Genomic DNA, 23,347 nt, shown 5'->3' with positions numbered 1-23,347 from the left:
TTAATAAAAATTATTAAAGATCTGTCATATTGCTGCATTCTAAAATGCAGATTGATCTGAAGGAGCTGTCTCGGTAGATACACAAGCCTATGTGAATTATAGTGTTGCTTCCTGTAAGCAAGAAATGAGCAGAAAGGTTTAAATGGGATGTGACTATCTGCCTTTAAAATATGCTGCCCCTGTGTCTTATTATTAAAAACACGGAAAATGATTTTATCATTCAAACCCTCGACTCTCTTCTGTCTAGTTTTTTATTTGTTTTTGTTTTTCGAGTGAGAACAGAAATAGCTAAGCAACTTGTCCAGAACCAGAGTGGACTTCTTTCTGGGGCTGATCCTTTTCAGATTCCACTGAAATAATTTGGGAAGTGCTCATGTGTTTCTATAGACTTTCACTTCATTTAAGAGGATACCTTTTGGCCTCATCTCATGGAAATTTTTTCCCATGATTTTGCTGCTTTATAATTCCCATTACTTTCTGCAGTAACACTATGTCGAAAGAACAGAAGAAATCATGATTTAAATTATTGACTTATCAGCTTATTTTTGAGCCCATAACTCATACCTTCTAGAAGTTGTATATTTCTACAATGTAATGTAGTTTTGTAGAAATAGATAATATTTATGTTTATGCAACAACTTCTCTAAGATTCAAGAAGTTGGAGAGGCCATGATTGTGAAATTCTGCTTCTTTTCTGCATTTATTAACATTTGGAGATCTAGGGCATGTAAAACCCAACAGCTGAGAAGAGGAGTAGCAGACATTTCTTAAACTGCAAGATATCTAGAAAATCTAAACAAAATTTAGCTATTGATGACAAGGACTCTAAAAGAACAGTGGAGAGATGTCATTATACAAATGATTTTATTTTACCCAAATTGATCTTGAATGTTACTTAATTAAGATAATGGTCTACGATGAAGAATGCCCTATAGTGTTATTTGTAGCAATGATAATTTGAGCTGAATATCAGTCTATTATTCTCTTTGCCAAAATGAAGTTATCTGAGCTAATAGGGTCAACCACACATACTTAACTTTAACTTCAAGGAATAGACAGTCTTCCCTAGATGAGAAACTTAATGATATAAGAAGATAAGATCTATGTGGAATGATTAATATTTTCCTTAGAATTAGATACAAAGAATACTACCAATTAAATGCTAAATTATATATTACTGCTTACCGATTTAGAGAAAATAATTCTATCTATGCAGGTATTTTTTGTATGCACAGAGAGGGAAAAATTATATCATTAATATATAACAGAATCAGCAATTAGAATTATATTTATAAAACAGCAACCAGAGTTACATTGTGCTTTTAGTGGCATCTAAAGAGCACCTGTATTTATTAAAAGGATGATGTCCAGGCTGCATAGGTTTTTAACAAATTACAAGTTAATTATGTATGAGATAAAATCTAACGTGTCACTTTTTTAGTTTTTCTTATAGAGTGTGTTTTTTATTGTATCCTATGTGCGGGGTCTATCTCATATATATTTTTCCTCTATCGCATATCTCTTTTTTGGGTAAAAGCAAAATTCACAAAATAGTTATTCAAGTGTGCTTCAACACTTATTCCACTAAATATGTCATCTTATACCATAAAACCAGTCTGTATAAAGTGCAACAAATATACCTAATATATACTATTTGGAAAAACTTAGGGGTTTTATTTTAGGTTTTCAAAGATGTTTACTTTCATAGATGACAGATTTGAAATGATAGGAAACCTTTTTTTATAAAAACAGTGGTTTCAAACGTCCTGCATTTTCATTTTGGAATTAATAGAACTCTTAGAATAAAGCATGGTATTCTATATGTATGCTATATAGACTGAATGTAAATAATCAATGTTACATTTTTCTAACTCTGTACTGGCAGAGTGATGACAAGAATTTCAGGCGTGGGTCTACCTGGAGAAGGCAGTTTCCTCCCCGTGAAGTACATGGAATTAGCATGATGCCTGGGTCCTCAGAAACATTACCAGCTGGATTTAGGTTAACCACAACTTCTGGGCAGTCAAGGAAAATGACAACGGATGGTACAGTAGTTTTCCCTTTCTGCTTAAAAAATGAAAAGCTTGTTTAACAATAGCTAGTTATCATTCTCTGCCCTTGCATAGCTTTCTGGAATTGTTTTCTTGAGTTGGTTTGCTCTGCTTGAAGTTTACTTTGCTTTCATCAGATCAGACTGTTTTGTAAACTGCTAATGCATGAATTCATGGCACTTTATTCATTTTTTAAAAATTATTTATAATATCCTAAAAAAAGATTTTGGCTAATGTCCACATCTAGGAAGAATAATAAACATCTGCATGATTTGTGTTTCTTTACTCTTCTATTCCTAAAGTAAATAATTTGTTTAGGTAGAGGTTGGACTTGGACTGAGGGTCCTTCATAAATGTAAATTAACTCCACGGTCACCCCACGTGTTTGAATATTGCAAGTTTTATATTTCGCCTTAGACACTCAAGCTCATCAGGTATTCTCACCTCTGACCAAGGCAGAAGGCCTTAAATAAACAAGCACAACCATGAGAAGAGAATTAAACAAACACAAAACCAACAGTAATTTTACAATTAGTATTTCCTTCTGTGGACATTAGACTTGAGTTATATACTTCACAAAAGAAAGTAGCCATTCTGAAGGAGAGACAATTACAAATGGTAGTGACAAAGTTATTTCTGTTTAGTAAGCATTAAAAAAAATAGCCCCACTCTCTTTATTAAAACAATCACCGAGAGTCATTATTTCTTTTCAAGGTTACAGTTATCGTGGCCCTTAAAATTCATTCTTATATAAACTGTAATATTTAATCTACATTTTTTTCTAACTTGTTAATATTATGGAACATCTTAGTAAAATTCATTAGGAATTTAACACAGCTAAAATTAGTGTAGAAGCTCTTCAATACTCAGAGGGGAAAACATCCACTATATTGAATTCTCTAAGATCAGTCTTCGCTTCCAAAACAGAAGCACCTCGGGGAGCTGCTCTCATTACAGATTCCATCTAAGGGGAAATACACAACGCTAAAGCTCAGTTGAATCGCACTGAAAGAAATTTTCACTAGTAACTTGGTCTAGGGACAAGGAATGTGAGTGGCTTATATCTGAGAGAAAGAAGTTCTACTAATATGTTCAGGATCCCTTTATGCAGGGAAAATAAATCCTTCTCATCTGAAATTGTGTACTCAATCATCAAGTCCCTCTAAAGCCCTTTTCTCCATTTGCAGTTACTTCATCAAGACTGCAGAGGTTAGACAACTCCACTGTTCGCACATACTCATGTTGACAAGCTACTCAAAGGAGGCAGCACTGACTTGCTGTGAGTAGTTTTCCTTGGCTGACAAAAAAGAAACCACCAAAAAAGTGGAACCTACATAGACTAGTGAATATACACAATACTCTTTGGTATGACCTAGCAGTACAGAAGTGAGATAACCCCTTTGAATTGTTAGAGTGTAAAAAGGAACCTTTATATTTTAGCTCTTAATCTAGGATTTCCTGTCATCATCTGTCTGCTATGGTTTAAGGTCTGTCTGTTGGAGGCCTGTCACTATCTTGTTACACTCAATGGATTGCTACCATACCGTCTTCTACTTTTTAATGGCATTTTATATGGGCACACATAGTATTTTATTGATGAGAGTTTGGCACTTACAGAATAATACCCCTTCAAGTGAGTATATAGGGGAAGCCGAAATAGATGCATAGTGATTCTGGTAGGTACACAGAGTCAAATAGTGGCAGAGACAAGAAAATGATTTGGAGATGATTTTGTGTTAAAAATAAAAGCATAATTGAAAATATACAACTTTTAGCATGTTGTTTTTCATCAAGGTGATTTATATTTCTTGAAAACAAGTGTGAATTTTAAGTACGTGGGCTTATAGCATAGGAACAAGGTGAAAGTACTTGTAAGAATGGCTGACAGAACTATCAGAAAACCTTGATACATAATCATAAGGTGTAAGACATTTATATAGAGAGAAATATTAGTTGATGGAATTGACTTCTAAATCCATGCCAAAATGAAGTTTTATTGGCAATGTTAATAAAACTGTGGTTTCCTACATTATAAATGACAAATGCTTGTAAAACATTTCTTAACCTAGAACTGTGTGTTACCAAAATATTCTACCATTTACAGTGAATTAATTTGGAAAAATACTTTTAGAGCAATAATTAGAACCAAATGTGTGCACAGAGGAGAGGAAGCAGTTATAGGCAGAGGAACAGCTCATCTTGTGCTGTTTATTTATTGCCTTGAACTAAACGCTCCACACAATTTATTGTTGGTCTTTGAGGCCTAATATGGGAGCTGGTATGCTGCCTTATTTAGGTCACTATTTGAAGCTGTTGATGATAAAACAAAAAGCTTTCAGATAAGAGATTTAATTTCAGAATATAAAACCCTAACATTAAAATTTTAATTATGGTATACAATTTGGCATCTAATTAGGCATGATCCAAAGTATATTATAATTTGGCTCAATAAGGGGCTTTCCAAAATACTGTTTGTAATAGCTTCTACACATAACATGATAATTTTCCCAGAACTAAATACTTCACTAATTTACAAATGACTATTTAATATGTTGAGTAGTGCTTGCTTCTTAGCTCTAGACTGATGGGTAGAATTACTCTTCTAACTATTTGCAGTCTGTATTTTGTGCATGGCATTTGAGTTCCTATTTCCTAGTTTTTACCATTAAATGAGATAAAGGTTTTATTTACAGTGAGTTAATCTAGGACAATCAATTTGTATTTTGATGAAACATCACTTTTGCTATTAATTTAGAACATATTATTTATTTTGTGTTAGGAATAGTAATTGTGAACTTTTCCCGAGTATATTATGACTGGAAAGAATCAATGATGCCACAGCACTGACCATTATTCTTTAAAACATGTTTTATTATCATTATATTTTTGTCACTATCAAACAAAGGTATCTTTTTAAGAGCTCTAAAATATAGGAACTTTTCCATTAAGTAGGTCAACTAAACACAATGTATTAATGAGCAAACTTAAGTTTTCAAAAGGACTGGTCGCATTTTGTGATTATCTTTTTTTATATTATTGCCATACTTTCCACAAAGTTGAGCAAGTATTATTTAAGCTTACCTGCATGAAATTGAAGAGCAAATGTTCATTACATATAGCTGTTGGTTACTTTCTAGATGATATCCTATTGCTTATCTCAGGACAGAAGTAGGCAGGCTGCATGGAGGTACACCAAGAGTAGAAGAGGGGGATTTTCTGGTCTGGGACCTTTTAGTAAACTAACACTATCCATTAAATATTCTAGATGTCGTCTTTTCAGTCTACCCTACCTAAAGTGCACTACCATCTAAGAAGACGAGCAGTGAATACCTTTGTGAAGACTGATTTCTAAGGAAATAACCACAAGTAATGGTTTATTAAACTGAAAATGTGATTGGGGTGGGGGGGTCAGATATTAAGTTTGATTAGTGTACTATAATTGAAAGAAATGCTTAAGTCATTTGAATAATAAGCATCATCCACATCATAAATTCTGTACAACAGATGCTTTTATGAAATGGAGCCACTTGTTTTTTCATGTTTTATTGTAATATACTAGGCATTTATGTATTACTGTGTATGTATTTCTTTTTAAATGTGTAAGTCTTATGTAAATGGATATAAATATGATTTTTTAAAAAATAAAATATATGGTTCATGGAGTCTTGAGTGCAAACATTTGACAATTCCAAGTACTGTTTGTATTTTACCATTCCACCATTTTTACAGTTTTTGAATTATAACAGTCAAATTGATATGTTTCCTGGAAGCATGTTTCATGCCTCCACATGTTTCACCTTCAAGTCTGTCAATACTTAAAGCTGAAAACCTGCCTCTGATCATGTCAAAAAGAATGATTTAACCTGGTTCTGGAGCCAAAAATAGACCTTTAAAGGCAATCAGGGATGTCCTCTATCTTTAGAAATAGCACTGTGATGGCTCGATCTCCTTTTCAATACAAAACAAAGCCAAACTGTTTACAAGAGTCAAAGCAATTATTTAAAAAAAATTTATAAAGGAAAAACATTATCTTCTCTTGTTACCTGTGGACCAATAATAATAATTTAAGAAAAAACTTCTTTACTAAGAATCACACATTCATGCAAATATCTTGAACCGCCAGCCAGCACTGTTCAGTGAATATCAACCACTGCAGAGTCTGAGGCTCATTTCCACTGGAGAAAAACAAAATCCCAGAAACTCTTCCCTTTTGTCAGTGTAACAGGGCAATAGCCAACTCATGTCTAATGTTATAAGCTTTTAGCCGAGATGGCCTTGTTTCGACTTCCCTGAAGTCAATCTTATCAGAGGAAATAAAGGAAAGACAGAATGATTAACATATATAGTGTATAAAGTATAGAAGAGTAATCTCTTCCTTGTGGCTTTATTTGGTGGTGTTACTGTTGTTTATTCTTTGTTTATATGGGAGATTTCAAAGTACAACCTATTTAATATTACCATTTATCTAACTGCTGATTTTCTGCTACTTGATCTTATTAAGTGCAAAACCTGTCATTAGTAATTTCTTTTTTTGTATTTGATTTGCTATGTTTGCACGTACATTACATTTGTTTTGATGTCTATTTTTGTTTAACAGATTCAGTCAAAAGGTAATGGTAACAGAAACCTTCTCCATTGTCAATAAAAAAAAAGAATACTTCCAGTTCTCTGTTTAAGCTTTGTTTTCTAGTCACTTAAAGTTTAACAATTTATTTAAACTATAATGAAAATTGTTCTTTTAGTGACTCAATCTAATATTTATCTTCAAAAGTGAGTCTGCCACAAGAGGGAGTACTAAACTTGCTTATAAGAGTGATTTTTAAATTTTTTGAAACTGTTGCCTGAGCAAAAACAATGAGAAAGAGCTTTTTGAGCTCATCTGGACATGGGAATGCTGACTTACAGAAATGAAATATAATATAGAAACTATGATATTATAATAATATAAACTAGATTTATATATACTCTTATACAGGACTTTATCACAGAAACAGTTTTTCCCCTTTAGAGATCACCTAGTAAAGAATGTTAATCACTTATAATAGACTCTAACATATGGATAAAAAAGATCCACCTACTTGCCTCAAAAAAGCATAAAGAACTCTGCAATGTATCAGATACTTTCTGCCAGATTCTAAAATCCATTTAAAACCCATTTCATGACCAACTATGAACATTATGAATTTTTACATTTTTAATGATCACAGCCTTTACAAATACAATTTCATATAAATTGGCCATCTAAATGTAAAACAGGACTCGTTTGTATGTAGATAGTACATTTTCATGAGCAAAAAATAATTGAAAAACACTTCTATATATTTTTAAAGAAAATCTTTATATTTTAGTTTTTCCAGTGACTTACGGTAAAAAAATTATAAAAATTTAAAATATCATGGAGAATTTATTTCAGCATATTTAAAGATGATTGCATTTTTAATAACATACTGTTATTTTTAAAGATACATTTAATTCAGAATATTTTAGGTACTATCCAGTAAAAGTGCTTCACAGTTAGTATTAAAACAGAAAATTCCTTTTTCCTTCCAAACTTTAAGCACGTTTACTCATATGAAAGTAACAGTACTTTCTCTGATCCTGCAAAGGAGATAAATTTCCTCAACCAGATACAAGAAAAAGTTACTTGCCCAGTCTTGTGCATTGTTTTCTTCCCACTCAACTGGAATATAGCTCAAGCCTGCTTGCTGAATTGTCCCTTTAGATATGATTACCAGGAAAAATGTGCAAGAGGACCAAAGATGTAACCTTTATATACTTCTTGGATCTGTACAATATACCTTGAGTTTATACCTCGCAAATGATACTTTCAGCTGAAGCATTAGCAATTTTGAATTAAGTGAATCTTATATGAAAAAAATAAGGTAATACAATTTAATGCTAAGACATTAAAAATAGATTATTTGTTAAGATTATAGATGTGATCATGGATAAAATGTACCCAATAGAAGCAACAGCTCAAGGCACTCAACAGCTTCAAATTATAAGCTGAATGGCTAGCTAGTTTAAGCTACTAAGAAAATTAATGGGAACAACTAGATGAGTGTATTTTTTCCAGGTGTAACAATCAAAAAGCCAATTTAAGCAAATAAGAATTGACTTTAAGAAGTCATTTGTATTATAGCCTACGGTCCCCACCCCACCTCCCAAAAAAGCATACATTTTCAAAATGTCTTTCTACAGGTTGTAGGTGATTTTTATGAAAAAAGCAAGTAAATAAGCTCTCATCTATTATCTTTGACATGTATTTCATGTACCCAGACCATTATGTTAAGATGGTTGCTCTTGATAATAATGTTCCTGATGGACTAAAAGATGAAGGAATACTTTGAGTAACATCAAAGACTCAATGGGTATAGTATATTTTTGCATTTAAATGTATTCTTTGATTACTGGTATTCTGTAGAGCCCTACATAAAACAAATATTTACTTATCTATATCTACTCTGGTTAATTGCTACATTGACATAAGCTTATTAACAAAGAACCATTTTTAATTTTTTTCAATGCTCAATAGTTTTATAGAAGTTTACATGGAAAGATGTGTTTGGATGTCACAATATTTTTTTTAGCGAGTCATTTTAAAATTAGAGATTTCACATAAAAATCTAGATTTTTTTTTTTTTGGTTTCTCTTAAGAACTCGTCCTGATCTCGTTAAAATGTTTATATTTTTTTCCTTACAAGCTTTCTCTGCCAGTATATCCCATTTCTATATCATTCTTTTGTTTCCATAAGAAGCTGGAATCTTTAAGTACTCAGTCAACTAAGAACGGAGACAGGAGGGGCTGCAAAGAGCCCTCATCTCCATGACCAAGAGAAAGGATTAAAGGACTTCTAGGCTCTCTGCCAGGCCAGTGATTTCCCTGGACTAAGTAACAAATGACCTGAGGACAGAGCTGTGCCCTGGTATCCAGCACTCCCTTAGGAAATGTGTGACCAGACAGGTCCTTCTACCTAGAAAATCATCTGATTAGACGATTACCTAAAACTTCCCATTTCATTTAAAATAATCATGTGTGTGGGCATCTCAAGAAAATTAGAAAGTATTCCAAATTTCTGTAAGAAAAATTGTAATAATTTCCTGACTTCGACTTGAGTCTTAGGTTTTAGATCAAAGCTGCATATTACTATTTTTAGGAAGTCACTTTCAATTAAAAATTGGGGGGGGTACAATTTTGTTAAAATCATATATTAGATATACTTTTCTAAAAGTTCTAGACAACTTATAATGAGCCATGTTACAGATAATTGATAACAATGCTAATTGGGTCTAATCAAACAGAAGATGCATGTCCTTCACTAGTCTTCAAATGCATTTTTTTTTTTTTTGACCAAGCTTCACAATTCACATTTCAGTTTGCAAGTAATTTCTATTTAAATATTTATTTCTGGAAAATAAAAACTTGACTTCAATTAAAAAACTGACTCAAATTGACTCAAAAAAGAAAATGTCATGATGCTTTCTTCAGCACTTCTTCTATGTGCCTAAAAATGCTGGGGTCTTCAATTGTAGGTGTTACCTGGGAAGAAAATTAGAAACAGATGAATGCTCTTCCTTGAACCCCTTTCACTCTTCTTATAATTAAATAATTACATACAATGTGTATTCCTCATTATCTTATAATACTCATATGGAAATACTCAAAAATAGGAAACTTTGAACTTAATATTTTAAAATGTGTCTATAGTCTTCCAGATAATGAAAATAAACTGTTCAATTAGCAAAGCTGTTTGTCCTCGATGATACTCTCTAGAGAGTTCCTCTTATCGGACTTTCTATATGCCTCTATAAAAAGAAAAATTTTTTTTGCATTTGCTCATATAACGACTAAAAATATGCATATCTATGAAAATGCACACAAATTAAAAGAATATTTATGTTTGAATCAGCCTAAAAGTCCCCAAAATAATTTTCACTCAACACAATCAGCATATCTACCTTTTTAGGGCTGTTTAAAACACATATAGCCAGTCTGTTGTCTGCTTTCTGATTCACTAATAGTCATAATGACTACAATGAAGGAAAATGTACCTTTAATTCAATTAGATTGAGTTTCCACAAGTTCATTTGACTTTAACTGACATATTTACTAATAGTAAAAATATTTCATACACCAATTCCTGTAATCTCAAAGAATATGGTTTTAATTATTCTGTGTTTCTCTCTCAACCCTCATTCTTACAGAGTAGCTATGAAATTTACCCCTAACCTTGAAAAAAAAAAGTGCTATTATGTATTTTTAGGAATACAATTCATGCTTGAGAACCATTTTTTTAGAACTTTGTTGATGACAAAAAAATAGGGAAAAAAAATTCTAGAACCAGCATTAAACGTCCTTGATAACTTACCTTATAAGGCTTGCCATTGACAAGGGCAGACAGAGCTGATCGGGGAATTTTGCCAGATCTAGTTTTGGGTAACTGTTTGACAAATACGGCATTTTGAAAAGCAGCCACAGGGCCGATGCTCTGTCTAACATGTTTCAGAATTTCTTTCAAAACTTGTTCCTCGGTTGTATTTATACCTAGGGAGAAAGTTCAGATGGCAAGCACTGAATTAACCTAAGTCAGTCATTCAGGACCCAGATAGGGAGGACAAAAATCTCTCACCTTCTCTTAACACGCAGAGGGCTAAGGGGACATGACCTTTCAAAGGATCTTCCTTGCCAACCACAGCGCAGTCGCCCACACTGCCATGGGAAAGGACTGACTGTAATAAAGAAAAGTATTCATTTAGTGTGTGTGTGTATGTATGTGTATAAATTATTTCAATGGGGAGGGGGGAGTGTATGTAAGAGAATTCAAAAACCCATAGCTGCCTGTGTGAAAATTACTACAAATTTACAATTCACATCATTACTATGGGAATGCATGGTTAGGATCCCCACAGCAGTCACTCACTAAAGGCTGACAGTAATTACGAGAAATTGCTTAACTTACTTGGAATATAAGGAAATTGTTCCTTTATCTCAAATTGTTTATTAATGAAGTCAAGGAAAATATGCAGTGAATATCACATGTAAACAGATTGCAATGGGCCTCTGAAAACAAACGGCCTCATGGTGATTTTTCTTTAGTGCTGGCTACCATGAGCACACCTACTAGAAGAACCCACGGCAGCCCCAGGAATAAATAGTGATTTTATTTTCACATGTTACTAAGCAAAGAACAGAGCATTTCTTTTCTTGAATGACTACCTACCCAAAGAGATTTTCCAAGACTTGAAAGAAGAGACTGGACAAGGAATGAAGCCCTGACATAAAATAATCATCACTATCAAGCAACCATTTTCATATTGCTCACCCTAAGCTCTGAATGTCTTAACCCTTTTCCCGATTAGAAAAAAAAAAAATGCAGTTCACATAGGAATATTACGTTTTCTAAGATTTGACATTTTCAGCGATGAAACCACTAAAACAGAATGCTATAAATAGAATAATGTCGTTTGTTTCCAAAGACTATCACTATACTACAGCCATATGAAAATAATAATAAAAGCAATATACTTCATAGCAAACTTTGGGGGTAAGGGTAGGATTGTAATCTGTAAGTTATCTCCAGGCAAATGGAAAAAGGGTTAAAGAACAAAGAAGCTATCTATCTGGAATCAGAAGAACCCACACAGTAACCACATGAAATACAGAAGCTTAAGGTTTAAAACACCATTTCTGCTGGGACTTTTAAAAATGAATATTCAAAAGTCATTTTCTGAGAAAGTAATACATATTTCAGTGACTGCAAATCCCTAATGGCAAGAGAAAACAGTGAGCAATATACCAACAGCTCATATGGTAGTTCTCATTCTTCTAGTCATTCATTCAACAAATATTTACTAAATATCTCCTTCATTCCAAGCACTAGACTTAATAGTGAGCAAAAACAGGCTGAGCACTGTCTCATGGTGCTTATAGTCTAGCAGGGGAGAGCAATATTAATAAGTAATCATAAATATTTAATTATTATGAATGTCTAAATATAAAAATACTAAGGGCTTTGGGGGAAATAATGCGTTTTTTATATGAGAGATATAGCAAAAGTAACTAACTTGGCAGAAAGATATAGATATCAGAGATGCCTTCCCTTAGGAAATAAGTTCAGATCTAAAGGATTAGTAGACACATCAATTCAGCAAGGAGGAGTGGGGCAGGACAGAAGCCCTGTTGAAGGACTGTGCATATACCATTCACACCTGAAAGAAACTGCTGTGGCTGGAAAGCAAGAGCAAGTTCAAGAATGGTACAAGAGGAAACGAAGCTGCAGAGTTAAAGACAGGCTGTGCTAATGACTTCCAACGTATTTTAGCAGCATTGGAAGTAATAAAGCATTTTCAGAAGTTGAAGAGGAGATGCAAGATCAGAACAGTTTTTTAAATAGATTTTTTTTTTTTTTTAGAGTAGTTTTAGGTCCATAGCAAAATTGAGCAGAAAGTACAGAAAATCCCATAGTCTTCCTGCCCCCATATACCAATAAGCTTCCCCACTATCAAAATCCCTCACCAGAGTGGTATATTTGTTGCCATTGACATATCATTATCACCTTAGTCCTTAGTTTACATCAGAGTTCACACCTAGTGTTGTACATTCTGTGTGTTTTATGACATATCCACCACGATAATATTTTACAGAATGGTTTCACTGCCCTAAAAATTCCCCTGTGCTCTGCCTATTTATCTTTCACTTCCTGCTAACACCTAGCGAACAATGATCTTTTTACTGTCTCCAAAGTCCTTTTACAAAATGTCATATAGTTGAAATCGTACAGCATACAGCTTTTCCAGACTGGCTTCTTTCCCTTTAGGGTGGATTTTGAAAAACACAAGTTTGTTTCCTCGTGCAGAATAAATAGAAGATTGCTGAGAGTGAGAATCACAGTTTGTGCAGTGAAACTATTCAAGAGGCTATTAGATTAGACTAAGGATATGGTAGTAGGTATGAAGATTCTAGAGTTTCTTAGAGATAAAATGGACAAAATTTAACGGTAAATTAAACATGAGCAAGAAGAAGGCAGAGGGGTTAAGGATGATTCTGTGTTTTTGGTTTGAGCAGCTGGTTGACTAGTGATGTCATTTTCTAAGCAAGAAAATGCCAGTGAGGGCTAGGCTTAAGAGGAAAGATCATGTAATAAGTCTTGGAGATGTTTCATTGACATGCCTTTGAGATATCCAAATCAATGCAGTTGGATCTGAGGAGAGTCTTAATCTAGAAATGCATATTTCAATGCCATTGATGTATAGATGTTAATGAAAGCTATGGACATGGATAAGATTATTTAGGGTGAAAGTATTGAGAAGAAAGGGATGAGAGTCTTAAGGATCTTCAACAGCTAATGGCTACAGGAAAAAGAAGCTGGGAAACGAAACTAACAAGGCACAGCCAGACAGGTAGGAGAAAAATCAACAGAATCTAGGATATGCCACTTTCAAGTCCCAAACTTTCTGTGAATATTTTTTTATTTGATTAAGCCGAGTTGAAAATGAGTTTTCTCTGAACTCTTAGAAGACTCAATGAACTGCTAGAATGTTTGGTATGAACCCAGGGTACTTCCTCACACGACCCCAGTTAAACATACAAATCAACATTTCTCATAAATCCTATTGTTAGCATCATCTTTGAAGCACTGAGTTTTAAGAGTTCTCATCCACATAGTTTTAGACTTCTATAGTGCTGAGGATACATAGTAGGTGTTATATGAATGATTTTTGTACCATATGTTTTATTAACTTCATTCCAGAGATAAAGATGTCTACTCCTTCTTTCCATTAGTTGAGCCTGACTTAAAAGCTTCTGCAAAACATGGACCATATAATACCATGTCCTCCCACTGCTTCACGTTGAACTCTCAAAATACTTCCAACAGCTTTCCTATTTGTTCAGATCTTATTTACTTTTTAGGTCCCTGTGTTAAAAGTAAAAACAAATTTTCTTGCTAGAGATTTGTTTTGGTAGTTAGTGCAGTCAGTCACCAGTTCATAGAAGAGAATATTTTGTCTTTAACAGGTAGGATATAGATGGAGTAAGCTCAATCCTGTAATTCTGATTTACTATTCTCATTTTAATGAGTAGAGAAAAAACCTTTTACCTGACTAAGCACAGTTTTAATTGTCAAAAAAAATCCCACTTATTGAAGTGTTCACTGGTGCCACAAGCCTCTATACCTGAGTTTTTTAAATGCCAAGGTAGCTGTTCAAATCACTATAAACATAAAAAAATCAGTCATCCAGATATTTTGTCACCTCACCAGCATAACTGTAATTTTAACTAAATTAAATGTCAAAAGTTCTAGCTTTCATCTTGTTATTTTAATTTCACCATGTTTATATTCTAGGTCTTAATGTTTTTAAAAGTGAATGGGAAAATGTTGACTGCTTATATATAAGGGCAGGGAGTATTTTGAAATCAGAAGTAATACATAACACAGTTCCTTATAATATCAAAGTTTCCTATTTTTGCCAACTGCAAGTAAATTCTCTAAAATCTGTGAGAAACAATCATTTCCCAGAATTCTGTGTCATCTGTACATGAAGTTCATTATTGTACTGTTTAAAATATTATATTAATCTATCAATGTTAAAGATATCATAAAGGAAGGGAGGCAGCTTTCTGTGTTGACCCCACAAACAATACTGGTATGCCAAATGATTTCAACTACTGAATTTTTAAAAAAGAAAGCATCAAAATATGCCTTGGCAACATTTAAGGGACAGAAGCCAAGCAAATGTCCTATGAGAGAAAACGATCAAAAGCCACATGCATACATTCCCTCCATATGAATTCCATAAAGGATCTGTGGTTAACAGGCATTTAAATACCTTTAAAATGTGATACAACTTAAATACTAGGTGTCTCACCAAAAGTGAGTCTATAAAGGTTATGGTAATAGGTCTGATAAATGCTTGTCATTCATTGTTACTGGTATACTGCCACTTTCGTGTAAATTTTAATGGATTTAAAAGGCTGAACTTTTACTGAGCTAAATTAAATAAGCTTCTCAGTTCTGTTTTTAAGTATTTCCATTTTAGAAAATTTAGTTTAAATCAAGCACCCTCATAAGGTGCAAAGAGACACTCTGCAGTGGGAGAGTGTCTCTGCAGTGGCAAGAAGAGGAATGCTTTTTCATTTCCTCTGACATTGTAATCATCTAGAAAACTGTCAGAGTCCACATCTTCATCAATAGTCATATCAATACTAAGGAAAATATTCAGTAATTTTTACAACTATTTAAATCCAGTAATTAGTTTGCACTGGCTAGAATTGAAATTGCATGGCATCTCTGTTGAATATGTACTTTATGGAAATATATTCAAGAAATCATTCTTAAAGCAGTGAATAGAATAGTTAAGTTGGAAAACAAAAAATTACACATTGGTCAGAACAACTTTCAAAGTGCAAATTATATGTGAACACTACCCTAGGCTTTATATGCAGTATTTTAACACCAGATTTTCCAGCTCCCAAGGATACTAGTAGGATTCTTTAACAAACTGAGACTTAAGCTACCAGTGAAACAATGAAGCAGGGAGCCCAATTTGTTCCCTGGAGATGTCTTAGCATAAAAAGGTCTGCCCACAACTGTGAAAGAGAACCAAGCATGATGGACCACACTGACTCCCAGTAATTTTTGCTCTCAAGACCTGAACTAACAGATTTCAGACCCAATTTCCTTAAGAACACCTTGAACTTTCACCAAAGGGTCCCAAATGTCTAGCTAGATGCTAGGCTTTCAAAGATTAATTAAGTGTTCCAATTGATATAATTATTTCCTAATAATTATTACAGAAGGTCCTCACATGTGTTAGGATCTGCCAGAATAATGTCCTATTAAATTTATAAAATGCTATTATAGGATTCTATTTTCTTATGATGAGAACAGAAAAGAACATAGAATTTCTTGAAATGTTTTGATGTCATAGTTTTAATAGAATTTATTTAAGTCTTATGTAAGGTAATACAATTGTCAAATTTTACTTTGAGAAACTGGAAAGGATATTTTCACCACATATGTAAAACAACATTCAATCTACTTTTAATTTTTACGAACCAGACTTCCAACCGATTAAGACCCTTAAGTCTTATTTCAAAAAGTCAAGATGGAACCTGGCATCCATTATTGAGAATCCTGGAAAAGTATTTAAATATAAATTAAAATTTGGGCACTTTAATAAAAGCTGGTTATGGTATCAATAGAAACATTTCACATACATATTAATTATCACTTTGTTAAGCAATTTTGTTAGGAGCTGAGAAAAAGCCACAAAAAAAAAAAATATTAGTTCACAATTCTCTAATAGATTCTAATATAGAAAAGACCTGATATGAATTGATATATTCATTTTCTTAGTAGACATAAATATATAATAGAGTTAAACATTTAATTTGTATTAAAGCTTGAAGGCTGAGGTGTGTCTCGTTATGTGTTATAAGTACTCCAAGACTCACTAACAAAATTCCTGTTAAATGCCATTGATTCTGGCACAGTTTTCAATTTTGCCATTTCAACTGCCTACCTTTTGCCTGCCTCACTCTATTGTTACATAGTGTGAGAAGGACATCAGTAGAACATATATAAGTATAATGTGTGTGTATATATATATATATACACACACATATATATATTATGTATGTAATATATAATATATATTTAAACAGGCCGATATTTCTCATTTCATTCTAAAAATAAAAGAGAGAACTAAGAATTGTGACTGATAATAGGTACTGCTTATATGTAATCTCCATATTTTGATTAGCTGAGTCTGTCAGAAATGCAGGTAAATATTGGAGGTAATCTCCTACAAGCAAGAAATTAAAAGTTCATGCAACCAGAACCACCTTCTGTCAACAAGCCAAAATACATGAAGCATAAATTTCAATTTCAGGTTATTATAAAATTCAGAGCCAGTTAAAAACAAGAAAATATTATGAGTGCACATAAAGGTCATATATTCCAAAATATTTTATAAATTTTTTCCTTTTACTCAATATCTGATTGTCACTTTCAAAAAAGTGCCATGACCAGAAGTGTTAAATTTGGACTATAGGTAAGTACCACCTTTAAAAAATGTGACCATTTTTTAATTAGAAGAAAGGAGATAAACTTTGATTTTGCATACTCTGATCCCACTGCATTATCAATCATACTACTTTAAAAATTTGCTTTCATTTAAAGTGCAGTTCGTCTCACTCTCTAAACTATCACCGGGTTGGTTCTGGAAAAGATGACATAGACGGTCGGAGGAAGACGGCGGACTAGGTAAAAGCAGGGTTCGTCTCCTCCTGGGCAGGACCACATTGAAATTACAACCAAATTATAAAATAATCAACATAGAGAATCACCTGAAATCCAGCTGATCATAACATCTACATCTGCTTATATAAAGGAGCCATGTTGAAGCCAGTGGGAGGGGCAAAGTCACAAATCGGGCTGGACTCGCACCTGCGGGTGGTGCAGGATCACCAAAGGAAAGTGACGCTGTAAAGGCTCTCCTAAAGGAGAAGGGTCCTGGTCTCATTAGGGGGCTGCCAGCCCAGGGCCCAGCCCAGTGAAGAGGACATTCCAATAACTCTGACTATAGAAACTAGAAGGGATTCCGGCTGTCTGGGTGAGATGGAAGGCAACTAACCCTAGATGTCCCGGGCACAAGCTTTCTGACCTGTGGACTCTCATCCAGGACACTAGCAGTGGGTGTGAAGTTCGCACGGGATTCATTCTGAAAAAGTCTGCATTACCTGGCATCAGAACAAGGGTTGGAAATGCAGCCACCATTGTGCCTTAGTCCGGCCCCGCTACAGCATAATCTATAGACCATGCCAGCTAGATTGTGCAGACCCCTCCCACAGAGCCATAAGGGAGTGCTGGCCTGAGGGAATCAGCCCACCCCACCTAACCTGCAGATTGCCTAGGGAAATTGTTGCTGGATGGATTCCAAGCCCTGCTCCCATTGATTCAGGTCCAAGTATTCACAGCGGACGGCCATTGCTGTGAGTTGCATTTCTAATCCCAGCAACAGCAGATTTGACTGTCATTGTCTCTCTGAGATCCCATCACCCCCTACCCACAAATTGCCCCAGGTGGCCCATTGACAGTGAACTGCCATAGCCGTGCCCTTCCCCCCTATCTCCTAATCCACACAGGCAACAAACTTTGGCTGGCACAGGGAAGGCACTGCACAGAAATCAGTGGCAGGCAGTCCTTTGCTTCCTGCAAGAGTTGCAATATTGTGTCCGGGGAGCACAGAGGTCTGTGAGACCATCCCTGACAGCAGCTAGTCTCACTGTGATCCGTGTCTACGGTGGGAACGCCTAGGCACAGAAGTTACAGCAAAACTGAGGCTGTATTCGCCGAACAGACATTGTCTCCCTGAGATCCCACTTCACCCAAGCCACAAAGTGCCTTCAGCCTACTGACAAGTAGCTTCTTGTGCCCTGCTTGGCTCGGGGGTTGCTCAGCGCAGGCAACAGACCTTGGCTAGTACAATGAGCACATTTTGAGGAAAACAGTTGTGGACAGACCACTGTCGCCTATATGAGCTGCAATATCTCTTAAGGGGATTGCAGGGGTCTGTACTGGCCTGACGGCCCTCAACTCCCTCAGCTCCTGCCCCATCCAGTACACAAAGTGCTTGCTGCACATTGATAGGCAGTTGCCCCTGCTCTGGGGTAGCACATTTAGGCCTGGGGTGGGCAGCAGTTGACCTTGCTACAATTGGAAATTTGTACAGGAAGCCACAGAGACAGCATGGGCACGTAAACTGACACTGTGGTGGCAAAGGGAAATTTACTCAATAGACCCAGGAGACTCCCGGGGTCCCTGTGCCACCCAACATCCATCCAGAGGCTCATCCAGTTTCAGAGACTTATGGGCAGTTGATAGGCAGTATCAGGCCTTGAGGAGCACTGGTCCCTCTGCTAAACTGCCATAGGTCAGGGACAGGAGATAACTGATAGCTGCCTACAGCATTGTCTCTTCCATTTACCTACAGATCCAGCATAGGCAACAACCATCAACAGATCACTTTGTAGTTCTCATTGGGTAGCCCTGAGCAATCAAAAGCAGCAGTTGACCTTGACCTATGGGGGAGCCCCTCCCAAGGGGCTACAAAACCCCTGCATCTGGAGACTGGCACCAGATCACAATGGAGCAACTCTTAACTAGTTCCAGTAGTGATACATACAAAGAGTGGTTGCAACAAGTACACAAGCTTGCTAGGGCAAATCCCACTCAGTGCGGTCAGTCCCCACGCAATTACTATTATCCTGAGGGTCCAGCCAATTCCCACAATTAGTTAGCCTAAATGTTAATTCCACTCACTGATCTACTGACGACAATAAAGGCTTGGCAACAACAGAAGATCACACACAACTCACACAAAGGTCACTCCACAGCTCCTAGCACAAGGGACCAGGGAGACTGTGCCACTGGACCAGACAAGACACCTCCCACTTTAGACCATCTGGCCAAGGCTGAGAGATGAAACAAATATTCCTGACACTTAGAAAAGAATACAGAGAGGCTAATAAAATGAGAAAACAAAGAAACATGCCACAAATGAAACAACAAGAGAAAAGTCCAGAAAATAAGCTAAATGAAATGGAGATAAGCAACCTACCAGAGTCAGAGTTCAAAATAATGGTTATAAGGATGCTTAACGAACTTATGGGGAGAATGGATGAGCACAACGAGAGCATAAACAAGAACATAGAAACCATAAAAAAGAACCAGACAGAAATGAGGAATACGATAACAGAAATGAAGAATATGCTAGAAGGATTCAACAGTAGAATGGACGAAGGAGAAGATGGAATCAGAAAATTGGAAGGCAAGGTAGCAGAATACACTCAATCAGAACAACAAGAAAGAAAAAAGAATTAAAAAAAAAATGAGGGTAGTTTAAGGGACCTCTGGAACAACATGAAGTGTAAAAATATCCAAATCGTAGGAGCACCTGAAGAGGAAGAAAGAGAGCAAGGGATTGAGGCTCTATTTGAAGAAATAATGACAGAAAACTTCCCTAAACTGGCAAAGGAATTAGACATACAGGTTCAGGAAGCACAAAGAGTTCCAAACAAGAGGAATTCAAGCAGACCTACAACAAGACACATCATAATTAAAATGCCAAAGGTCAAAGACGAAGAGAGAATCTTAAAAGCAGCAAGAGAAAGGAAGCTGGTTACTTACAAGGATACCCCATAAGAATGTCTGCTGACTTTTCAGTGGAAACTTTGTAGGCCATAAGGGAATGGTAAGAAATATTCAAAGATATGAAAAACAAGAATCTACAACCATGGATACTCAACCCAGTAAGGCTTTTGATTAAACTGGAAGGTGAGATAAAGAGCTTCCCAGACAGGAAAATGCTTAAGAAATTCATCATCAACAAGCCAACATTACAAGAAATGTTAAAGGGTCTTCTGTAAAAAGAGAAGGGCTAAAAAAGAAAATAGAAATAACAAATATGAATAATTAAATGGCAGTAACAATGTACCTATCAGTAATCACTTTAAATGTAAACAGATTAAATGCTCTCATCAAAAACCATAGGGTAACCGAATGGATAAGAAAATAAGACCCATGCATATGCTATCTATAAGAGACCCACTTCAGATCCAATGACACTCACAAACTGAAAGTAAAGGAATGGAAAAAGATATTTCATGCAAATAGAAATGAAAAGAAAGCTGGGGTAGCTATATTTGTATCAGATAAAATAGATTTTAAAACAAAGGCTATAATAGGAGATAAAAAAGGGCATTACATAATAATAAAGGTATTGATAAATCAAGAGGACATAACCCTAGTAAACATATATGCACCCAACATAGGAGCACCTACATATACGAAGCAATTGTTGACTAACATAAAAGGAGAGATCAATAGTAATACACTCATAGTAGGAGACTTTAACACCCCATTGACACCAATGGACAGATCTTCCAGGCAAAGAATCAACAAGGAAACAGTGGGCCTAAAAGACACACTAGAACAAATGGATTTAGTAGATATTTTCAGAGCCTTTTACTTCAACGCAGCAAGTTATACATTCTTCTCGAGTGCACATGGAACATTTTTCAAGGATAGACCACATGTTAGGACACAAATCAAGTCTCAGTAACTTTAAGAAGATTCAAATCATATCAACTGTCTTCTCTGATCACAATGGTATGAAACTAGATATTGACGACAAGAAAAAAAACAGGAAAATACACAACACATGGAGGCTAAATAACATGCTACTAAACAATGAATGAATTATTAATGAGATCAAGGAAGAAATTGAAAGATACCTAGAGACAAATGAAAATGAAAACACAGCGTCTCAAAATTTATGGGACACACGAAAGCAGTGCTAGGAGGGAAATTCATAGCAATATAGGTCTACCTCAAGAAACAAGAAAAAGCTAAAATAATCTAAACTTACAATTAAAAGAACTAGAAAAAGAACAGGAAACAAGGCCCAAAGTGAACAGAATGAAGGAAATAATAAAGATCAAAGAGGAAATAAATGAAATAGAGTCTAGAAAAACAATACAAAAGATCAATGAAACCAAAAGCTAGTTCTTTGAAAGAATAAACAAAGTGACAGACCGTTAGCCAGACTCATCAAAGAAAAAAAGAGAGAGGACTCAAATAAATAAAATCAGAAATGAAAGAGGAGAAATAACCATGGACTCCACAGAAATACAATGGATCATAAGAAAATACTACAAGCAATTATACATCAACAAATTGGACAATCTGGAAGAAATGGACACATTCCTAGAAATATATACTCTCCCAAGACTGAGTCAAGAAGATACAGAAAATCTGAACTGACCGATTACCACCAATGAAATAGAATCAGTAATCAAAAACCTCCCAAAAAACAAAAGTCCTGGACCAGATGGCTACATAGGCGAATTTTACCAAACATTCAAAGAATTATCAGCTATTCTTCTCAAACTATTCCAAAAAATTCAAGAAGAGAGAATGCTCCCTAACTCCTTTTATGAGGCCATTATTATCTTGATTCCAAAATCAGGCAAAGACATTACAAAAAAAGAAAACTACAAGCCGATATCTCTTATGAACATTGATGTAAAAATCCTCAACAAAATATTAGCAAACCGAATTCAGTAGTACATTAAAAATACCATACACCATGATCAAGTTGGATTTATTCCTAGGATGCAAGGTTGGTTCAATACCTACGAATCAATTAATGTGATACACCACATTAACAAATCGAAAGATAAAAACCATATGATCATATCAATAGATGCAGAAAAAGCATTTGACAAAATCCAGCATCCATTTATGATAAAAACTCTCAGCAAAGTGGGAATAGAGGGAACATATCTCAACATAATAAAGGCCATATATGACAGACCTATAGCTAACATCATACTCAATGGGGAAAGGTTAAAAGCATTTTTCTTAAGATCAGGAACAAGACAAGGATGCCCACTTTCACCACTCCTCTTCAACATTGTATTGGAAGTCTTAGTCACAGCAATAAGACAAGAAAGAGAAATAAAAGGCATCTGAATTGGAAAGGAAGAAGTAAAACTCATTATTTGCTGATGACATGATACTATATATAGAGAATGCAAAGATTCCACCAAAAAACTGTTAGAACTGATCAATGAATTCAGTAAAGTAGCAGATTACAAAATAAATATTCAGAAATCAGTGGCATTTTTATACATCAATGATGAACTTTCAGAAAGAGAAATTAAGAAAACAATCCCATTTACAATTGTGTTGAAAACTATAAAATACCTGGGAATCAAATTAACCAAGAAGGCAGAAGACCTGTTTTCAGAAAATTATGTAATTGAAAAAAGAAATTGAAGAAGATACAAATAAATAGAAGTATATACCCTATTCATGGGTAGAAAGAATCAATATTGTTAAAATGGCCATACTACCCAAAGCAATCTGTATATCAATGTAATCCTTATCAAAATCCCAATGGCATTTTTCAGAGAGCTAGAACAAATAATCCTAAAATTTATACAGAGCCATAAAAAAACAAATAGCCACGGTAATCTTGAGAAAGAAGAACAAAGTTGGAGGTATCACACTACCTGCTATCAAACTATACTATAAGGCTACAGTAATTAAAACAGCATGGTACTGGCATAAAAACAGATATATTGATCAATGGAACAATACACTCACTTAATATATGACAAAGGAGGTAGAATATAAAAACCAGTCTCTTAAATAAATGGTGTTGGGAAAATTGGAAAGATACATGCAAAAAAAAAAAAAAAGCCAGACCATCTTCTTACACCATATACA

General features: G+C 34.9%; 2 protein-coding genes across 3 annotated transcripts in view; one reads left to right on the top strand and one right to left on the bottom strand.

Moving 5' to 3' along the window:
* The window catches only part of PPFIA2 (PTPRF interacting protein alpha 2), a 465,706-nt gene extending 458,992 nt beyond the window's left edge, over window positions 1-6,714 (top strand). The window contains 3 exon segments of the mRNA XM_011374878.1: window positions 1,886-2,045; window positions 3,239-3,330; window positions 5,317-6,714. Of these exon segments, the coding sequence (XP_011373180.1) occupies window positions 1,886-2,045; window positions 3,239-3,297 (219 nt within the window). The 3' untranslated portion in view covers window positions 3,298-3,330; window positions 5,317-6,714.
* A 721-nt stretch (window positions 6,715-7,435) lies between these two features.
* Window positions 7,436-23,347, bottom strand: part of ACSS3 (acyl-CoA synthetase short chain family member 3) — a 156,084-nt gene continuing 140,172 nt past the window's right edge. For both annotated transcript variants that reach the window (XM_011374866.2, XM_011374858.2), the window contains 3 exons: window positions 10,682-10,781; window positions 10,421-10,596; window positions 7,436-9,591 (listed from right to left, as the gene is read on the bottom strand). In XM_011374866.2, coding sequence (XP_011373168.1) covers window positions 9,523-9,591; window positions 10,421-10,596; window positions 10,682-10,781 — 345 coding nt within the window. In that variant the 3' untranslated portion in view covers window positions 7,436-9,522. The remainder of the gene's footprint in view (window positions 9,592-10,420; window positions 10,597-10,681; window positions 10,782-23,347) is intronic.

This window comes from Pteropus vampyrus, unplaced genomic scaffold (assembly GCF_000151845.1).
Source record: "Pteropus vampyrus isolate Shadow unplaced genomic scaffold, Pvam_2.0 Scaffold9, whole genome shotgun sequence".
Taxonomy (NCBI): domain Eukaryota; kingdom Metazoa; phylum Chordata; class Mammalia; order Chiroptera; family Pteropodidae; genus Pteropus; species Pteropus vampyrus.
The sequence above is the reverse complement of the archived record's forward strand: the minus strand, read 5'-3'. Positions and strand labels throughout refer to the sequence as shown.